Genomic DNA, 15,134 nt, shown 5'->3' with positions numbered 1-15,134 from the left:
AAAAGACTTCAAACACTTCACCCAACCCTCCATCGGCATGGTTGTGAGTAGATAATGAGTGAATTTAAATTTTTGGGTGAACTATCACTTTAAGAACAAAGAGTTTATCCTTTAGAATTCCAGTGCTTCAGCTGATTAACAAATAACCTTATTTCCATGAAAATCTACGCTAATTGGTAGTTCATGCAGTGAGTGACATGAAACGTGTCCATACTTATGAGAAAGAGACATTCACTTGAAAGCTGATTATTCTTTGAGCTGGTAAAACTGGAGAAACCTCAATGAAGGAGGAATTGTTAATATATCGTTGACAATACTACTGGTGGCTAGAAAACAATCCTTACCTAAAAAAAAGCCTCAAAAATATACAGTGTTTATAAAGGACTGACTAGTGTAAGATGCATATAATGGAGATATCAATACACTAAAGAACTCAGCCTTTATATCAGACTTTGTGTAAGTATGTTTCAGAAACACCTTCCGTTGTAATCCTCAGTTTCTCAATGCGACTGCATGATTTTTCAGTTTTTCATGCACAAAAAGTCTTCATGTTTTCATTTTCTCTCTTTATAAATCTGTAAAAAAGAGAAAGAAAGACAATGCAGGATGGGGTTTGCCGTCGGTGGCCCTGTTTTTGTTGTATTGGCTTGCTTTTAGGAGGATGGTGATGATTAGGTTATAGAAGTATTCGAACGCAGAGCAAAGGACATGGAAAAGGAGAACTGTATTGTGTAAAATAATTGGGAACATGCAGTTTAATTTCAGTAAGCCTTTAATGCATGACATCAAGGACGGAGGCCTGATGACTAAACATGTACAGCCAATATTGCGGTTTCATTTTATTTTCGGTGCTTATTTTGGTTTATCTCATTTTATTTCGAAACATCTAGGTTAAAACTGCTTTGTCAACATAAGATGAGGTCCAACAACTTTATGTGTGGATGGCATAATTCAGACCACAGCTGAAGGCAAAGTTAATTCACTCAGATGTGGCTTGGATGAATGTGCTTAGCTGGTACATTGCAGGAATGTAATGAGGTGCTTAACCCCTGAGGGCAGGCGTCCGTCCATATCAAATGTGTTTGATATTTGCAGCACTTTGCCAATAGTGTGACTCTGACCGGTTACATTTCCAGTCCTCTACCTGAGAAATGTGGACAGTTGTTACTATTAATTGTCTACATAACTGTGTCTTAATTTGTGTCTGTCTATACTCAAACTTTTTGTGTGAATGAGTGCCTTCACACTGACAAGCAGTGCATTGGAAGTAACCTTCTCAAAATGGTCTAGAAACAATGGGATCTTCTCATGCTCAATGGTCACTATCTTGGGTACATGGTGGAAGGGGTGGGAACACCAATGTATTTTCATGTATTTGGGAAATAGTGGTAGAGGAAGGAATATATTGATACAGATAGTGAGTTAATTTCCACGTTGTATGACAGAGCAAGAAAGTGAATGTTCATTATTGAGTCACGTGAGCAGAGCAGCTTGCAGGTATTTTGCTGGTTACAACTGTGGTCACATGTTGATCATCACAAGTGCACAATGGCTGTGTTTGATTTGGGACACAGAACCATGTTGCAATTCATGCACTACACCAGTGATTGTCCTCTGTACACAGTGTACCCCATGTGAGTGTACATGTGAAGTATCTGAAGAATTTCTGTGAAGTTTCACCCTGGCCTCAAGGCTGAATTAAGCTTGGTTTTGATTTGTTTTTTTGATGCTATAAAAACAGGGCGAGACGTTATGACTGACAGCTTATACTTATTTACAACTGGTCTGTCAGCAGTATTGGCCCAGACCTCAATACTGTAGCTCCACTCCACAATAACTACAGCATATTCAAACTGACTCCAAATGACACCATCCATGCAAGATGGCAGCACCTGTATGAAGCATATTTTGGCCTTAATTGTGTGCAGTGGGAAGAAGTAGAGATACCAGAAACCAAAAACACCCTTGTATGTGTGGTTCGATCAATTTCATTAATGAAATCCTTTCATGGGGCCATATCATGACTTAATTTGTAGTAACATACAGATGGTCCACTACCAATTGACCTTATATTGGGAAACTAGGGTTAAGATACCAAGACCTTCTGTAAAGTGGTCTATAGATAAACTGTTAAAGAAAATATATTATGGGTCCATTTCTAAGCGTGGTTGGGAGGGAGCTTGGCCCCAATATTGATGAATGGGTTCATCCGGATTGGATGAGCCTGTGCATGCATATTTTCAGAGCATGGATCTGTGAAGATGAGCAGTCACACCTACACACAATATCTCCATTAAAGTTGTGGAATACAACCACAATGAAATGGTTCCTATTTGCCCTGATTCAAATTGACAGTCAAAACAATATATACTCTAAATGTGGTGGTAAAATGAATTAAATAAACGCAGAAATGGAAAAGCAAACACTGACAAAATTCAGAATCTTGTATGTTTTCCCAACATATTTGTCATGTTTATAACTTACACATTTTTTTCATATTTGGTCTTCACTTCTGTCTGCAAACTGTAGAAGCACAGATAAAACCTTGAGGGTAAAATACTCAAAAGAAGGCAGCTCATAATGTTTTTAACAAAATGAGGTAAGTTCAGTTTTTCAGGTACCAAGATGTTGAGAGGGATCCATTACTCACTATTTGCAGTCACTATAAGCAATTATGGACGATCCAACACAACAAAGAAAAGGAAAATCTTACCTATTACTGCATCCTGGTTGGGGCTCTTCACAGTAGATCCATTTTCACTGTCAGCTCTCCGGCTCATAATCTGCATCTTTTTGTTTTTGCACAAGAAAAAACCCCTGTTACAATCATGTTTGCTGTTTGCTTTTATTTATAATCCCATAGACATAGAAAATCTAAAATTCCTCTCCTCATTTTTTTCTCATCCAGTCTTTTGACTGACATGTGGTCGCTAGGCTTTTGGAAGTTTAGAAGGTTCTACAAACAGTCCCCCATTGAAATGTTCATGTAAAACATTTTACAGGTTTATAACTGAAATTATTTATCGAATAGACAAATTGCAAAAACATTCCACATACTTATGAAGCCTTGAATGAATCACTTGTTGAAATATATTTTTTGAGGAATAAATTAACTCCAGTGAATATTATAAACTCAATTCAAATTTAAAATTCTTCAAATAAGGGTAAGTAGTGAAGGAAAAAATGATGAAACTGTGTGTAAGAGGGTTTGAGGGACAGTTTAGGAAATCTCCCTTCAAGTAGTCCTGCAACAAATTAGGAGTTGAAACCTGGCTCTACTTTTGCTGCATAGTAAAGTGACACCACTGCAGAGGCCACTCGTGAACATAAATGCTAACACACATTCCTGGTGGACAACACTTTGTAATGGAAACACTGAGAAACCTTTAGGGTTGCACACCTCTTGGTCAAACTGGGCTGTCTCTATTATATTCAATGTCTCACTTGTACCTGGTGCCACACCTCCACTCAACATAGCCCATTGCTTTAGTTTAGGGCAGGACTGATTTCAGGCCGAACGCCTCTTAATGGGCCTTTTTCACAGCAGATATTTTATCATAGTTATTCCATTCAGGAATCCCAGTAATTCATTTCAAAATTCATCAATTCAACATGTGCATTTCTCTGTCAGATTTAAAAGAGTCTAGGTGAAATTCTTAGGATGTCACATCAACAATCACCTTGTATAAAAAGTTCCTATCTTTCATGGACATTTTTGTATTGTCAACTAAAACTCACTGCATAACAAAAAAATGATTGCCCATTTTATAAGGATCCACAAACTTATTTACCTTTGGGTCCCCGGTGATGTCTGCATGTCCTTGTATCTCATTCAGGGACATTCCTGGGCAGGGCATTGATATGCATGCTCTCACTGCATCGTGAGACTCTCTTCTCCCCACGGAGCTGAAAGAAAACAATTTGTCAACAAACCACTACATACTGTGATTCTCTGGTAACACATTGACTAACCATTCACATTGTGATTCAGCTGATAAATTACCCTATATCTTTTGAAACCTGTCTAAGACAGCTTATTTAAATGACAATTTAAATCATTTGAGGTACCATACTCGGTTAGGCTATGAAGAAATGCACTAGAGCAAGTGCTGAGATTAAATAAAATCAAAAGATGACAGTCATCACTGATCTACTGAATTTCTTACCAGTCTTTCCCATCACTTTTTCTTCTGTCTCTCTTTTTGTCAGACTTTGCCTGCTTTCCTCCAAGAAGTGATGTAATCTTTTGCTCCCTCTTGTCTTCTTTTACTTTTGGTGGATCCGTCTTTTTGCCGCTTGGTGCAGGAAGCTTACTTTTACGAAAACCAAACCAATTTGCCAGAGTTGAACCAGATTTTTGTTTCACTTCAATGCCTCTCTCCTGTTCTTGAGACTTGTGCAAGTTCTCCTCTATGCCGAGCATCACTTTCTCTTCGATTGTGGTTATTGTACTTTGTCTTTCTGGTTCTTCAGAGACTGGCTCACCAAAAGCACTCGAAAACTGTTGCTCAATCTGAATGCGCCTTGCCTGCTCTCGCTGGAGTTTAAGGCTTTGCAGTCTTTCACTGGAGGACCCCAAATATGAGGGAACCGCCAAACCCTCTTCAATCAAGAAATTATTCAAAAGGGATCGATTCATTGGACAATGATAGCTGCTAGAGCAACTCATACTTCCTGGAAGGACATCACCAAGAGAGTTTAAGGAGCTCCCTGAGTGGGTTTTGATCTGTGTCCGGACCTTTCCGGATCTGTTGAAGCTTGGCCTATCCATGTAGCGTGCACCAAAACTCTGGCTACGGGCCTTGGCCCCATTCATGCCCATTACTGGCTTAAGGAGAGGTCTGGTTGACACAGACACAGACCGTTTAAAGAGCCAACCTTCTTCATCAAAACCCCAGTCTAACATCACACCACTGTCTGATGTAACAGGTTGAACGCAGGGCTCAGAGTCCAGTGAGTTACAGCGAGTCTCAATCTTTCTGCGGGCTCTGTCATGGGCACCGCAGTCATGTGTCATCTGGGGATCACACATAAAAGTCTGAAATGTCTGGACACTTTTTGTAATCGAGTTTGTATCATCTTTGTTCTGTCTTCCAAATAAGAGGAAGGTACTGGTTTCCTGTCCTGAGATTGCCTCATTAGATTTAGCATTCGCAGCCATTTTTACAGCTCTTGAAGTAGAACTGTGAGAATTATTGGAAATCCCCTGGTAGTAAACATTAGAATATACCTGAGGCAAGACTTCTGAAAGTTTTGGCTCACTAATGCTCTGTTGGGATCTTTGTAAGATGCTCTGATTTGGCATGATTGAGGGTGTACTGTTTTCATCATGGCGTGGGGTAGCTCTATCCATTGAAAACTGTCTTGACTCTGAAGTTTGAGATTCTTCGACTGGGACAGATGTTATCTTGGATGAATGGGTATGGTAGAGCTTAGCAGGGATACCCTCAGCACCAATTTGTGGTGCTGTTTGTTGATTGTCTTTTGTTGTACTGGATTGTTGAGGCTGTAAAGCAGAACAAAGCTGATATGATTTTGGCTTGGTGTTGCTTGATGTCGTCTTCCCAGTAGTAGAGCACTGACCTACAGATTTATGAGCTTCGGGTAAGGAGTCACAAGTGGGTCTAAGGAGAAGAGAAGTTGTTCGACCTGGGGGTAAAGGAGGGGGTGTGGATCTATGTTCTGAATGGGAAACATCACAGTGCTGGTCTTGGCGTCGTTGTTTTCGTGGGGAGCAGGGTAAGTTATCATATATGTTCTCTTCCATACAGTTGTTGCTTGATTGAGTTCGTGTGGCTTGCAAAGAAAATTTAGTTGGGTTCTCAGAGCATTCACTGATCCCTGGAGGCTTAAATGTCTTTGAATATTTCACAGGGGAAGCAAGAGGAGAGCACTGCTGTACACTTTCAAGAGACTTGGAACTTGTTGATAGGACAATATCCTCATTGTTCTCAACTTTAGATAGTGCACCTTTGCTTGAACCATGTGTTTTACTGAGATTTGTTCTTTTACTAGGAGCACTTTGCCCACCAGGATTTGGCTGTGCTTTGGACCTGTGACCCTTTATAAGTTTTTGGTGGAGAGGTGAATGTGTGTGCTTTGCTTGCTCTGGTCCTCCATCTGCACTCTTGCTCCTCAAAATAAAAGCCTTTCTCGCTGAATCCCATGGTGGAAGTTTCAGTTTCCTTTGCGGAGATTCTGATATCGAGTTATCCGAGCTCTCACTGCCTACTTGACTTCCCTTGTCTCTGCAATAAGCTACCTCCATCGAGGAGCTGCGCTGTCTGTCATTCACACAGCTAAGAGCTCTGGTTGCAGTATGTGGTATAGATGAGCTCACATCACTTGTTCCTCCTTCCATTTGCTTCATTGCAGGTCTGCCCTGTTGTCTTTTGACATGATCAAGTCTGGATTTACGGTCAGTAGACTTTTCTTGGTTATTGTTTCTGTCACTGGATTTCACGCCTGATGCTTTGTGTTTATCTAGTGAACCTTTATTCTTGTCATCTCTTAGGCTATCTGTTGGGCTTAAACCAGGTTTTATTGTGGGCCCCCCCAAAAATGAGAAGTTGTCTGGCACAGGTGAGGGAAAAACACCAGAATTTCCATTAAGTTTTGCTGAGTCTTCGAGCAAATTGCCATCATCATCTCTTGTGACATCCAGTTTCTCTAAGCACAGAAGCTCCTGTGTTGGTTGGTCACTGGAGTCCCTACTTTGCAATTTAGATGAATCATCATCTGCATCATCCGAGTCAGGAACAGCAATCCTTTCTTCAGCATGGAAAGATTTACTTGAAGGAGCTACTTGTTTAGCTGTAGACCCTTGTTGGCCACACTTTACACCAAGTGAGTATATGCCTTCATTGGAGGTCATACAGTCTTTGCAGTGTGGTACAGATGCATTTGAAGATGCCTCTTTGGAGCTGGACATTTGGAGACGCTTTAGGCCTTTTAGAATGTGGCCTTCCTTCCATCCAAGCTCTGTCGGCTCCAAGGGTGCTGAATGATTACTTGATACTGAACCTGTACTCATCCTTTTGTCCCGGCTTGTTGCACACTGCATTACAAGAGATATTAAGGATTACTGAAAACATATTAATAGGTGGAAAACATTTTAGCCAAAATGCCATAAAGACACTACCAAACACTTGAAATTAAAGAAATCTTAATTATAGATTAATGACACTGACCTGCTTCGAGAAGCCACGTCCTTCTGCCCAGGTGTGGGAGCCACTGGAGTACTCACTACAAGCACTGGATAATGACAGTTCACTGCCACTACCGCTGCCACTGCTGCGTGGGCATGTTAGGCTCAGCAGGCTAGGCCATCTTCCTGCAGGAATACCTGCTTTTCCATTTTTCTGGACATCCTGTAAAATAATAAATCTTGTAATAAAAAGCAGAGATTAAGGAAACACTAGAAATAGACAGCAATAACTTGATGTCTATTATGAAAGTGATCACTGACATCTTTAGAAGATGCAATTTATCACTGTTAAAGGATATTGTAATTGTGAATATCATTTGCACCAGTGAACCGAATATTTATTCATCCACATAATTCCTGGCATTATATTCTACAGGTTATCTCTGTGTAAAAAATTATACACAACCTAAGAGAATGCCTCATGGCTCTCCCTTTGTCTCTGTCATAGATCTGAAAAAATCAATGTGCACGATCCATAGCTGTCTCTTTACATCCAAAGGCTAATTGCGAAATTGAAAAACATTTTCCTGTCCACTCAGCTCATGTTTTTAAAAAAAATGTCTCAATCCCATTTCACCCCTTCTCCCTACCCCTTAGCCCTACCCCTCTATTTTGTCTCATCTATTTACATCGATGACTACTGATGACGTCTTGGGTTCCACTCTACCTATGGTAATTTAAATAAAAAGGTAGGGCATTAGTCTAATAATGTGACACTGTATATTTAATAATGACTGTATGTGAAGGAGTCACTAGTACTGGCACCCAACTGAAAATGAACACAGTTCTACTGTTCTGTACAGAAACACTAATTTGGTTTTCCAACTAAAATGGTGGCTGTGGCTCAGGAGTAGAGCGGTCATCCTCCAACCAGACGGTCGGCAGTTTGATCACAGTCTTCCCCATCTGGATGCCAAAGAACCCTTGAGCAAGATGCTGAACCCTCTATAAGTGTATTTTTTATGTAGGGGAAGTTGTTGATAATCTTGCCTTTACCAGAGTTACCCAAACTTAAGTTTCTCATTTCTATGTTTCTATTATTATATTTTGTCAATACATTTGAATAATCAAATTTTTAATGGCAGCACTGCTGATAAAAAAAACATCTCTGAAAATGAGTTAAATAGCAACAAAGTCTGTATAGTAGAGTCATTCAAATAATTTAGCAAATAATTATATCTGAAAACTGAGAGAAGAATGAAAACCAATGTGCAGCATGATTCCAGAACTATAAAGTTTGAAATCTCAGCATTTCTACAGCAGCAACTAAACCTGCATTTTTACATCTTAAACAAATATCCAGGTCAAGAATTTGAGGTCTCATGCCTTCATCTCCAGGAGGGTGACTGCTTTCTTGTCTTGTGTTCCCAGGCCATAGGGACTGTTAGGAAACCTCACAAGAACTGAGCACATTACTGCTTTTCTTAAATCTTTAGTCTGGCTTCCACTCATACAATAGTTTTTAAAATGTTGCTGTTATAGCTTTAAATACAGTCCATAATATCAGACCAAAATATCTCAGGCTCTGATGCCCTTGAATAACATAAAAGTGCAGCTCTTAAATGTGTAGGAAGCAGTCGGCCGGTAGAATCTGGTAGGGTTACAACTTACAACCACACAGGGTGGAGCTGCTTTCAGCTATATGAAGCTTATACACTGGGCACACACTCATCAACTGCTGAGATGAAATGTCCCCAACTCTCATCACTTTCCAATCTAAATGATAAAATCTGCTCTGCTCTTGCCCTCTAATGTGATAGATTTCTTTCTCTACTGCATTTTGATTTTTTTTATACATTGATAGACAATGACAACAACTGATTATTTCAACGTGCCTAATTTCTGCATATTGTCTGCATAATGTACTTGTCCATAAGTATAATTGTATGTATTGTATTCATGTGTTAATGCTCACTACTTAATACGTGATATTTAAAATATTGAAATGAATAGTGGCTTTTACAAAGATGGCAAACTCATCCAATGTCATTTCATTATTATTACACAGGATAAAGGATAGACAACTAAAACACATTAATGTAATAATTTTGGGTTAAGTCATCATAAAAACTATCAAAAAAGTTATTTTTATACATTGAGATATTGTATACATTTACTGAAAATGGTTGTTATGGAATTTGTTTTCATTTCATGGTTTTTAGATCCATGTGGAAGCCCCTCTGAAGGAAGCTAAGCCTGTGACAAGGAGCCTTTGGCACAATTCACTGGCATGGTGCTGATGCTGTTCGCATTGGTGCCGCTTCCAATCACAGGGACCCAAAGGTATCAAGTGTTGTGACCCCATTTAAAATAGCATTGATCACTTGCAAGCCTGCCATGGCCAGCTCCCTCTCAAAGTCATTCGAGTCATCTGTTAGCAATAATTAATGTGAATAGGAGATAATTGCATAAGGGAGCTGGAGACCAAAGTGATTTGGTCCATTCATTGATATTCACCTATTATTTGATTATCCGTGCTAGCCTTTGTTTCGCAAGCACTGAAGGAGAAGGCCACATTCGGCCATGCTAATGCAGCTTAATCTCGGAACTAATTACAGTCAGCATGTCATCGGGTATCTGAGATTTGACACAAGTGATAAAGTTTTACAAAACTCTCAATCAGAGTGGTGCTCTGCTTAAAGTCAAGGACAAATATAAGGGCTGCTGAGATGATCTCCCCATTGCGTATCTCAGTTTTGTTCTATTATGTTAAATCATTTTTCTAAATTCGAAATTCCATGAAATTCAGACAGGATGACAAACCTTTAAGCTCCTTTACATGAAAACGTCTAAATGTATGACACATTTATAAGTAAAAAAGTAAAATAACTTGTTTTCTGACTGGCTATGGTAATTTTAAATTACAATCTGGAGAAGTGTTAAGGACATCGTGGATCTCGCCAGAAAAAAAAAAAGGTTTACCAAATTGCAGTATGTACGAATGTAGGTTTTCAAACTTGACCCATAACAGAGACTGAAAGTCAGGCAGGCCTCCAAACGTGTAAATAAATCATAGTAAAATTGCAACCATCCATCCAAGAATATTGCAGTTTGTTCTATTTATGAAAGCTTCTCCACAGAGACTCTTGTTCACTCGTGCTTCTATCCCAGGCATGTCACAGCAGCACCAAGACTTCTTACATTTTAGCACTGGATTCAATTTAACTGCTCACCCATGTGGATCTGGAGATTTAAACTAAAATTAAATCTCTTCACTTCTAAACTGTTTCACAGATATTCAAAACTGGATGGCTCATAATTTCCTTCAGCTGAACCCAAAAAAGGAAGATTTCTAAAATGAAACCTTTTCTCTCTGCCAAAAACCTAGAAACAGTCATTCATGCATTTATATCAACACGGTTAGATTATTGCAACTCCCTTTTCTCCGTCTGCAGCACGAAATCTCTCTCCTCACTTCAGCTCATCCAAAATGCAGCTGCCAGGATTTTAAAAAAATACCAGAAAACATGAGCCTATCACACCCATTCTTGCATCATTGCACTGGCTCCCCTTTAGATTTAGAGTGGATTTAAAAATGTAACTGGTAAAGCCCTGAATGATCTGGCTCCAAGCTACATTATTGACCTTTTAACAACACATACACCGTCACAAGCCCTGAGATCCTCAAATGCTGCCCTCCTGGTTGTTCCAAAGTCCAGACTTACACATACAAGTGACAGAGCATTTGCCGTTCATGCCCCCAGACTCTGGAACAACCTACCTGAGGAGATCAGGATGGCGAAATGTATCTTCTCGTTTAAGTCGTTTCCTAAAACCCACTTTTATAGACTAGCCTTCCTGTGAGCCTCTCTTAATGTTTAATTTATTTATTTTGCTTTCTCAATATGTTTTTGCTTGTTATACTGCTCATTTGAGACTGTTCTGAGGATTACACTTTTGTGATTCCTGTTGTTTTTTATCATGTAAAGCACCTTGTAAACCCTGTTTTAGAATGGTGCTATAAAAATAAAGTTTATTATTATTATTTCTCTACATAGATCACAGTTGATCAGAGCTTATCATGAGCCAAATACACAGTAACATTCATTTGTTGTAATGTGCAGTATAGTATAAAATCTGGTGGAAGGATCCACCACAGCAAACACAGAGGGGTTGATTGTCTTGTTTTTTTTAAGAAATCAAATACATTTTTCAACTAATTATTTCTGGCATTATGACTGGATGGTGTATGTGGGATTTTTACAGAGTCTGTGTGTGTTAAAAGACACAAATGACAATTTAACAATACAGCAAGATAAATAAGGTTTTGGATACACACACAATTCCAAAATTGTTTTAGAAAGTTTTAGAAACATTCACAGTGACACCGCACATGGTTTCCTTTCTGGTTGGTGCTTTGTCTGGAGGAAGTGTAAAATATTGCCATGTCTGGGAATATTGAAGTGGTGATTTGTTCTTAAGCCATTTCCAGGCTGGTGACCAGTAAACCACTCAGCCACAAGGACAATGGACCTTTGAGTTCACTTTAAATTTCACAGTCTCATCCAAATTTGTCCATGCATCCCTGTGAGCCGCCCAAAGCAAGGTCACACTCACTCAACCGCTCCACAGACCACAGTTTCCTCCACTTGAGTCTTTTCAAACAGTTCATCTTTACAGCTCTCCTCTCATTTACTATCACACGCACCAACTCCCACCTCATCCACCTCTTTGCCTTCAGGCCCCTGTCATTAATATATCTTGCTCATCTACACCTTGGTGATTTTTTTCCCATGTCACCTTCATCTCATCAGTCCTCTTCCCTTGCTGCTGCTGCTGCTGCTGCTGCTGCTGCTGCTCAGCGTCTTGCCTGCTGGCCCGGGGCCTCATTTATAACCATTGCGTATTCACAAAACGTGGTCAGGATGCATATGCTACCTCTCATGCAAATGTCGGGATCTATAAAAACAAACTTAATGGGAGAATGCTGACTGTGACCAATGCGTACGAACATTTTGGAGATGGTTAAATGACGATGCAGACGTGAGGTGGTGAACTGAAGCAGATTATTGATCCACTTCATCATTAACATTAAAACCAACAGCGTTATTTGTGGTCACGCTACATAACTGTTCCGTAGAACCTTCAGTTGAAAAAGATATGAGATTACTTACAGCAAATTAGGTTCACGTACCATTAAACAGCAGAGTTGCTGAGCCGATTCATTAATTGTTTTTAAAAATATCTTCTAACATCATTAAGTATCATTAAGCTCGACTTTAGTTTCCATAGTGTGTGTGTGTGTGTGTTTGTGTGTTTGTGTGTGTGTGTGTGTGTGTGTGTGTGTGTGTGTGTAAAATCACTGCAGTGAATGTGACTGTGTCATCAGGTGCACTGGAGATTAGGATTCCACTGATTGCTCTAAATATATATCTTAGATCTTTTTTTCTCTTTCAGACACTGTTCTTTCTGTCACTCTCACTCACTGTATTAACTGCAGCAGTAGCAGTGTGTCAGTGTATTTTCTTTATTAATGACATCACTGCTGTGGCTACCAAACAATCCTTGATGTCAGTGTCAGAAAGTTTCTCTTCTTCTTGTCATCACTTCATTCACCGATTCACCAGGACAATTTAATATTGATGAGTTGATTTCATTGACCATTTATGGTTGAATGTGGGCGTGTTGAGGGCAGACTTAAAGGCAGAGCCACGTATGCCTGCCCATAGTTTTATAAATCTGAATCTTATTTCATGTGTGCCATTTTGGGCCTTTGTACACATGTACACTTAAAGTATGAATCCTACGCACAGTTTGATAAATGAGGCCCCTAGCCTCTTAGTAGCACTGCTGTTCGCTTTGGTGACAGTGCAGAGACAGGAGGCAAGCACATGGTGAAACGGTGGAAATCAAGCGGACTTACTGCACTATAGATGGTGAGGTGTGCTGCCCCAGTAAAGGACTGTGTGTTACTGACATTTAACTGATCTGAAGATTGGTGAATAGATATATCTCAATAAGTTATAATGTTAACAAAAATATCTCAAGCCTTTGGTTAAGTAAAGTTGATTTAGCTTTATTTAAATAAAAGTTACTCAATGATATTTTTGTATTGGTCAGTAAATTCAATCTAAGCTGAACTATGTGAGGCCAGTGAGGAAAGCTCTTGTTTGTGTACCTATGCCCTCTTCCAGGCAAAATCAAATGCATTTTCAGACACTTCAAAAATAAATTGATTTTGTTACATGACTTCACAGAGCAGCAATACCAAAAACCAAAGAAAGCACTTCAAAGGGGCATATTCATTTGACTTTATTATATTTATTTGCCTTTATCTTTCACTGCAGCCCTTCCAGTTTATCGGAGGAGAGAGACACCTGCCTTTTCAAAAAAACGTTCAGAACCTGGCTTCTCAAGCGACCATATGCTGCTGCATTGCAATAATATTGTGACGGATGAGGCTGCCACAGAGCCACTAGACTTTCTACAGGTCTGGCACAGAGAGCAGGGAGAAGATGTTGCTGTTGAAAACAGTCCAGGCAATTAAAGAAAGACCCAGAAGAATCCCAGTCTAATCATAGGAGCAAAATTACACATAGTCAGAGCTTGTCTGTACATCATGTTTGTCTCTGTATATATCCCACGATGCAAATGCTTATACAAGCATCACAAATATTCTAAAATTAACTTAAACTGCAATAAAACCCAGAACTGGAGTAAAGTCAATGGCAATAAAGGGGGTGCAAATGCATACAGGAAGATGAACCTCAACAGATCCTAAGTGACAGGTAAAAGGACTAAAGGGTGAAAGAGGGGTTCTCCCATCAGGGAACTAACTTCATGGCATGCCACAACAGCAGCTGAAACTGTAAGGCCTGGATGTCTGCGTGGATAGTAAAAACATTATGGACCATAGCAAAAGCATGTGATACCTTGGAGTTAGCGCAAGCACGTTGTAGCTTGAGCGAGCACGCAGCAAATAGCCCAGTATGCAGCAAGGTCTCTTATGTTATTATGATTAGTCTGAATAAAAATTGTTCATTACGACACTATGGCGGGATGAAATAGAATATGGAAGGTCGCCACAATCTAGACGATGAATGGAAAAGTTTGCAGTAGATGTACTCATCGTGAGGAGGGCTTCTTTTAAAAATGTAACCCTGAAAACCAAAGCAACCTATTTAGTTAAGGATGTGCCCCTTGACCTTTAAAGGAGACATACTCGAGCCAACCCATATTCAGGTTCATACTTTTAAACATTCAGTGTGTAAGATTTAGGTGAAAGGGATTTTTGGCAGAAATTGAATATAAAATAATCGCAGTGATGTTTTCACTGGTGTGTTTCATCTAAATTGTATGAATAGTTTGGAATTCATTTTTAAAGCTTCAGGAGGAATGTTTTCTTTGGGAAAATTAGCTCCCTATAGAGCAGACTTTGGTGATTTTTGACTTCATCCACACAAATCCACATAAACTTCTCCTTTAAAGCAATATTAGTGCAATGCTATTATAGTGAGTTAGTTACATCCTCATGTGTTTTATATTATGTAAGCTATACACATTTAAGCCATTTTTCATACTTAGTGGCTTCTTAAGAAGAGCAGGTGGCTATGAACATAAAACTTTCCTCTGAAAAATAACAGAGTGAGTTGTTCTCTCTCTCTCTTGTTATCTTGTGTGCAGTGTGCAGCCTGTAAACTCGCTCTGTCACTCAACCTGACTGGAACCGGTTCCCTCTCACAGTGATTGAGGAAGCAAATATGCATAACTCACAGTGAAAAAACAAATTTGCTTTTTCAATAATTCATACTTAATTATACCTGTGTTATCTAACAAATGGATACACAACCAGTGTTATGTCTCTAATTTCTTTCCATTCATTTCTTCACTGATGGGGACACATGAAATGACTTGTGTTTTCTCTGCAGCTATAACGTGTATACGTGTGAAGTCTCATGGATTTTGGCTTCTGTGCTGTGTGAAAGTA

The 15,134-nt window shown here is 39.4% G+C and overlaps 1 protein-coding gene across 6 annotated transcripts in view; it reads right to left on the bottom strand.

Moving 5' to 3' along the window:
- LOC109637336 (nck-associated protein 5-like) overlaps nucleotides 1-15,134 on the bottom strand; it is a 69,719-nt gene that overhangs the window by 15,487 nt on the left and 39,098 nt on the right. For 5 of the 6 annotated variants that reach the window (XM_069533747.1, XM_069533745.1, XM_069533749.1 and 2 more), the window contains 4 exons: nucleotides 7,191-7,370; nucleotides 4,167-7,057; nucleotides 3,792-3,906; nucleotides 2,714-2,789 (listed from right to left, as the gene is read on the bottom strand). In XM_069533747.1, the coding sequence (XP_069389848.1) occupies nucleotides 2,714-2,789; nucleotides 3,792-3,906; nucleotides 4,167-7,057; nucleotides 7,191-7,370 (3,262 nt within the window). Of the gene's footprint in view, nucleotides 1-2,484; nucleotides 2,524-2,713; nucleotides 2,790-3,791; nucleotides 3,907-4,166; nucleotides 7,058-7,190; nucleotides 7,371-15,134 lie in introns of all 6 variants that reach the window. The other variant, XM_069533750.1, reaches the window with a different exon arrangement.

The sequence above is a fragment of the Paralichthys olivaceus genome, chromosome 10, assembly GCF_024713975.1.
Source record: "Paralichthys olivaceus isolate ysfri-2021 chromosome 10, ASM2471397v2, whole genome shotgun sequence".
NCBI lineage: Eukaryota > Metazoa > Chordata > Actinopteri > Pleuronectiformes > Paralichthyidae > Paralichthys > Paralichthys olivaceus.
This window is presented reverse-complemented; position numbering and strand designations above follow the sequence as displayed.